The sequence below is a fragment of the Poromitra crassiceps genome, assembly GCF_964638095.1.
Source record: "Poromitra crassiceps genome assembly, chromosome: 2".
Lineage (NCBI taxonomy): Eukaryota > Metazoa > Chordata > Actinopteri > Beryciformes > Melamphaidae > Poromitra > Poromitra crassiceps.
The window spans coordinates 87,333,222-87,339,675 of NC_139624.1; the positions used below are offsets into that span (position 1 = coordinate 87,333,222).

General features: G+C 41.5%; 1 protein-coding gene across 1 annotated transcript in view; it reads right to left on the reverse strand.

Annotated features, from left to right (window-relative positions):
* Positions 1-6,230, reverse strand: part of malrd1 (MAM and LDL receptor class A domain containing 1) — a gene marked incomplete at both ends in the record, with an annotated part of 94,619 nt that extends 88,389 nt beyond the window's left edge. Inside the window, 4 exons of the mRNA XM_083663351.1 lie at positions 3,212-3,377; positions 3,473-3,561; positions 3,848-3,979; positions 6,056-6,230. Coding sequence (XP_083519477.1) covers positions 3,212-3,377; positions 3,473-3,561; positions 3,848-3,979; positions 6,056-6,230 — 562 coding nt within the window. The remainder of the gene's footprint in view (positions 1-3,211; positions 3,378-3,472; positions 3,562-3,847; positions 3,980-6,055) is intronic.
* Positions 6,231-6,454: the final 224 nt, after the last annotated feature.

Genomic DNA, 6,454 nt, shown 5'->3' on the forward strand with positions numbered 1-6,454 from the left:
ATCCGCAATGTTTCTAAAAGAACTTCGGTACGTCCATCTTTTGTTTTGTTGTTTGCCGTTCTGATACTTGGGTCAAATTGTCAAGTTAACGTGAAAGTTGACGAGCTAGAAACGCTGCCATCCGGTCTAGGGCGGGCTCTAGGCCGGAACCAGTAGGGTGACAAAATCAATTGTGGGCGGGAGCCAGGCTCTTTCTCGCCGAGAAGAGCCTGGTGACGCGAGGTTACTCAAGAACGCATCGTCTCAAACTGCCAACAGCGTCATGTGTGCTTGTGACCTAGCAAGTTCATTCTTCCAAGAACGACTAGCAAGAACGTTCTCCCCAAGAACACAAGAACAAGAACGCATTCTTGGTATTGAGAAACGGCTCTCGAGGTCTTGATGAAAATACTGAGTTTACTGTTGGACAGTCTAACCCGTGAAAACTGGGTTGAAATAGAAAATAAATAAATAAAATTACAACCAGGAAATGGGTCTTCATTTACGTTTCTGCAGCTAAACGTTAGCATGCTAGTACATTAGCATAACACAGCATAATGTATAGACAGAAACAAACTTATACTAAAACATACCTCGTAGGCTGCTTGTCACTAACAGGGGGCTAAACGTCTTGCTGTGGGTTCTCCTTCCTTCTAGGCTGCATGGCTTTGGCATGCTCATTCTTTAATCATTTCTTAATTTCTTTAGTTTCTTTATTGAGCTCTTAATTCACAGCTCCATGTTGATTTGCGGCAAAGTGGCTTGAATGGTGTTACGTTCTTTTTAGTCCGAGACACCGGCGCGGCAGATAAGTTCCGCCTAAGGACGAGATTAAAGGTAGGACCCAAACAAATATATAATTAGCAAAATGCCAACTACAAAGTTAAACTGGCGGTGTGGGGCAGTTACACCCTACCCAAGGCAATATTATCAACAAATGCATGTTAGCTGCTGGAAACTTTTCAACAGTCAACTTTCTATTTGTCAATATGATATGATCAGATACAATATTACAGTAATGATATACTATAGACCAAATCAGCGGGATGTTTACATTTACTTCCGGGTACCCCTGAGGTCCACACATTATAATGGCGGTGGACGGCACAAACTGACGTGTTGAAGACAAAAACAGACAAAGAAGACAAAAATGGTTCGTCCGTGTTGTGTTGTTGTTTAATATCATTCATAACAACACTTTCACTAACGTTAGTGGAGACCAGACTAGCTAATTTACCTGTTGGACCAGACCAGAGTAGACTTGAAGCTAAATTAAATTAACTTGGCGTCAGTAGCTCTGTCTGTAATAACCTCGCGTCACCAGGCTCTTCTCACGAGTCTGCAAAAAAAACAGCGAGTTTGACAGACAAACAAACGTTATTAGCTAGCTAACACTACATAAAACAAACACAGAAGAAAGGCTAGATACGTCGGACAAGCATGTTTACCAACCGTTTAACCATTTAAATTGAAAGTAGTCGGCCGAAAACAGCGAGAGGGTTTGACAGCATTTATTTGACAACACGCACATTTAAACCTGCCGCCTTCCCCAAGTGGTACCCGGAAGTACATTTGTTTACATGGTGACGTCACGGTGATTTGGTCTATAGGCCTGCTATAGGCCTACATAAAGGACAATGTACTGTAAAGAGGGTGTCTGGGTAGTGTAGAGGTAAAAGTATGTGACTACCACCGCAGAAACCCGTTTCTACAGACACAATTAGCCATCTCTGCGGGTGGGAAGCCGGTGAGGTATGAGTCATTATGGTCACTGCACTAGCACCTCCTCTGGTCGGTAAAGGTGCCTGTTCAGGGGAGGGAAGAGAAATGGGGGCAATAGCGTGATCCTCCTACGTCCTGCCCGTGAAACTCCTCGCTGTCAGGTGAAAAGAAGTGGCTGGCGACTGCACATGTATCGGAGGAAACGTGTGCTAGTCTATTGGCCTCCGTGCAGCTGCTTTAACAGACTCACACCAAGGGCCGCGGGAAGTACGGGTGCTGCAGGTGCTGCAGCACCCCCTAGTGGCGAGATGATTAAAAAAAAATGTAATTAAAAATATTTTGCAGTGCACTATGTTCCTTTCTTGTTTGGGAATGTTTCGGGAAATGATTGCATTATTGATATACTGAAAATGTAGCCTATTTATATAGAATGATCAACAATAACAATCAAGGAAGTTACATGCTTGTAGGCTAGAGAAGAAGAAGAAGCTGCGCGCTTCTTCTTCTCTAGCCTACAAGCATGTAACTGTATGCGCGCACATGTTGTGTTGAACCAACCAACAACCAATACGAATTGTTTAATCTGGTAATAAAGAAACGTGAACTTGACATGCTATTTTAATAGCCTACTCAAAAATGCACCTCCCACTAATGCCACTATACAGCAAAGAGAGGAGTCAATGTTTCTTGATATAATCATTGCCATTCAGATCAGAATAATTAGTCTAGTCATTAAGTTTGCTGATAATATTTCTATCATGTTAACTCTGTGTCATGTTAACTGGTGTATTCAGAGCAAATAGGGAGATATAGGACATTATCATCATGCTATATATCTCCCTCTTTGCTCTGAATGAGTGAGAAAATGAGAATACTGAATAATTACATCACAACAGTATAATCCTAATGTTAATTTAAAATGAGATATTCCTCTAAATATGGCAAAAAAATGTAAAAAAAAACGCCAAATGGTGCGGGCCCCACCGAGAGTCCCTTCCTCCCAGCAACCCCTGGTTAAAGTGACTTCCAGCGGTCCTGCTCACACCCATGTAATCTTGTCAGACGCATGCGGGATCCGCCCACTGATCCAATAAAAATAGAACAGGTGAGTATTTTTGCCGTACCACATACGTTGCCCATCTGTTAACATGGGCGAGAGTCTGTTTCAGCAGGGGTACCGGAGCCGGATGAGCTGTACCGCATCTGGTGGACAGGATGAGCTGTACCGCATCTGGTGGACATTTGGTTTATGGCTCTCCCCAGCAGAGGGGGTGGTGCAACGACTGACGGCCTGTTATTCAGAAGTAACAGACCCTACAATGCGTTCATTGGCTAATCAGAATTGAGAATTCAACAAACCCATGTAATAAGATACAATAGTATATGATATACCATACAAAACAATACGGTATGACAATATCACCATGCCATCATATGTATGATAAGGTCTGGTATGATGTTGTCCACTTAGTGGCTATATCTGCTCTTATTGGTGTAATATACTTTGTACCGACCTGGAAATGGTGGTCACTGGTCAACTGAATCACTGTCCGTAGCCACATCTCTTTCTGTAGTCCCAGGTGTTTCCACACCACTGTGCTCTGACCCATTGGATGAGTCTGGATTAGGACCTGAAGATATCCATGTTTCGCCCCAACATGATGGTAGAAGCTCATCTGATGAGTGAAAAATGCATGGAAGTTATCAGTCACCAGGTGTTCTTGATGGTTTTGTCATGACCAAATTCTACCAAATCAGGAGAATGCACTACCTGGCAGGTCTGGGAGGGCAGGAAGACTGGACTCTTCAGGTGTGCCACGGACCTTTCTCCTCCAGCAGGCAAAAGGGATAGGAAGTATGCTGTGTGTGTGTGTGTGTGTGTGTGTGTGTGTGTGTGTGTGTGTGTGTGTGTGTGTGTGTGTGTGTGTGTGTGTGTGTGTGTGTGTGTGTGCATGTGTGTGTGCATGTGTGTGTGCATGCGTGTATGTGTTTTAAGTAGGAGATAAAGAGGATGGGAAAATAAATGAAACAGAAAGAAATGGAAGGTTGTTCATTCATAATAGACTATCTCATATAACAAATGCCAGATACTCCTTCAGCAACCAATCAAAAATGAAAGTCTTCAAATTCAGATTCAGCGAGCTACCTGATTGGTTGTTAGCGTGGTCGTGTGTGAGTCCTGGGGCCCGTGTTGTTCTGATCCATTCAGACAGCGTCTTTGAGCTTTGGGTCAGGTCACAGAAGCCCTCCTCAAAGTCACACCTCTTATACCTTGAACCTGTAGGAAATATATATATATTATACATATATATATATATTATATATATAATATATATATTGTAGGAAATATATATATATTATATATAAATATTATATTATATATATAATATATATATTATACCTTGAACCTGTAGGAAAAAATATATATATATTATATATATATATTATATATATATTATACCTTGAACCTGTAGGAAATATATACAGTATATATTATATATATATATTATATATATTATATATATTATACCTTGAACCTGTAGGAAAATATATATATATATTATATATATAATATATATATTATACCTTGAACCTGTAGGAAATATATATATATTATATACTGTATATATATTATATATATATTATACCTTGAACCTGTAGGAAAATACAATACAACTATTTCAAGTACAGCACACATCCACCTGCTTCCTAAATGGCGCAGTTTTGTGTTTCACACTGGAGTGTATTTTACCGCCCCTCTGTGAATTGGGATTATGTTCCACGCACAATAAAGATTCATCAACTCTCAGCAGTCAGCAAGTATGGTTTCTCAGTTTAAAAGAGGGACTTTTTGTCTTCATCTGCAACCTGGGACTATAAACCAACATTGTATTAATGCAGTAGTATTTTCAGAAGTAAAATGCACATGATATATGATCAGCACGGTTAGTTCAGATTTTATTTCAGTGACAAACAGGCTTTAGGAGAGGAAGAAATAAATATCAAAATGTTGAGATAGATATGTAATAACGGGGTTCCACCCGTAGACACAGCAGAGATGGCGCTGCTTCCGCGCTGGGAAGCAGAACAACAATGGCCATGGAAAGGAAGTGTCTGAGCCCAAAAACCTTACCTGTGGTGTCCCTCAAAGAAGCATTATTGGTCCTTTATTATTTTTGTTGTATATTAATGACATGGAGACACACGCCAGCAGCTGCTCATACTTCTTCAGGTCAGCTTTGATCATGTTGTGTTCATCACTCTGAGCCTTTTGCTCAGCCAGCATTGAGGCAGGGCTCTTTTCCTTGTGGGCCTGTTTCTACCTTCTTTTTTTTATCAGGCTTCTCTACGGGCACCTTCTCACCCATGTCTGTCTGAAAAGATTTAAACAGCAGATCCTTTTCAGCAGGCAGGGTGTTCTGACCCTTCTCCTTCTGGAGTGTTTCATTTAGCTCCACCACTTCAGATCATCCTCCACCACTTTAGCTCACCCTGATCATCTCGTATGCCTTTTGCTCTGCATCCCTTTTAGCGCTCTGTAGCTGCAACTGGAGGTCAGCAATCTGGCTTTATCTGCTGCTTCCTGCTCCATCTCTAAGGCCTTCATCACAAAGACCTGCTCTGTCACATTTTTGGGCCTAACTTTTAATAAGTGGTATCTTATTTTAGACAATTTGGCCTTAGTGTCGCCTGACGATGAAGGCTTTGAACTCAATAGTTTTCCATGGCTAGTCAAGCCAGTGGCGTTCCTAGCTAAAGAGCAGCACGTGTGCCTGAAACAGTGTCCTAACAGTCTTAACCCACGTATTGATGGACAGCAGTAAGTTTGACATGAAGTGTGTCACATACTGTATTTCTCTATTAACGTGAAACCAATCATCTCCATCTTAATGACTTTTACTCTAATATGTTGAAATTGTACTCTAAATTGTGCATTTACAAACTCAAAATAATTATTTGCAGACCTCCAACTTCTTTCTGCTCATCTCTAAGCCAAAGTACACTGTAGACACTCAATGTTACTGTAGGAACATCTTCCTGATATCAATATATATATTGAGTTGCAGCCCTGTTCATACAATCTCAATAACAGTTGTCTCAAAGCTTAAAAATCCTTCTGTAACTTGTCTGCTTTACATTGCTTTACTTCTCTTTATCTCCTCCTTTGTAATTGGTATATATATAATAAGGGAAGTAAATAAGGAATAGGCCTAATGGCTTTGACCTGGATTCACCTCATAGTGCTACACATGATGAAAAGAGAAATGTGTGTCCCTAATATTTGGTCCATTCAGAGTATATGTACTTATATACTTATAAATAGCATTCAGATTAGTTTTCATGTTTTACTCACAGTCTTCCTCATCGCTGCCATCTCCACAGTCGTCAGTGAAGTCACACAGACTGTCCACAGACACACATGTTCCGTGAGCACAGGTAAAGTCCCATGTTGAACAGGCTCCGACAGACCCAGGCAGGTAGAGCAGAGAGCAGGCCAGCAGCCACACCGGCCGCACCAGCAAAGTCATCAGCTTGGATATTCCTTCTCCTTTAACTAGAATCCCCTCTCACATTTCACAACCCAAACCCCAAAACCAAGCATGTTGCAGTGAGAACATGAAGAGGAACTCCAGGCCAGGTCCAGGCAGTGCAGTGAGAACGTGAAGAGGAACTCCAGGCCAGGTCCAGGCAGTGCAGTGAGAATGTGAAGAGGAACTCCAGGCCAGGTCCAGGCAGTGCAGTGAGAACGTGA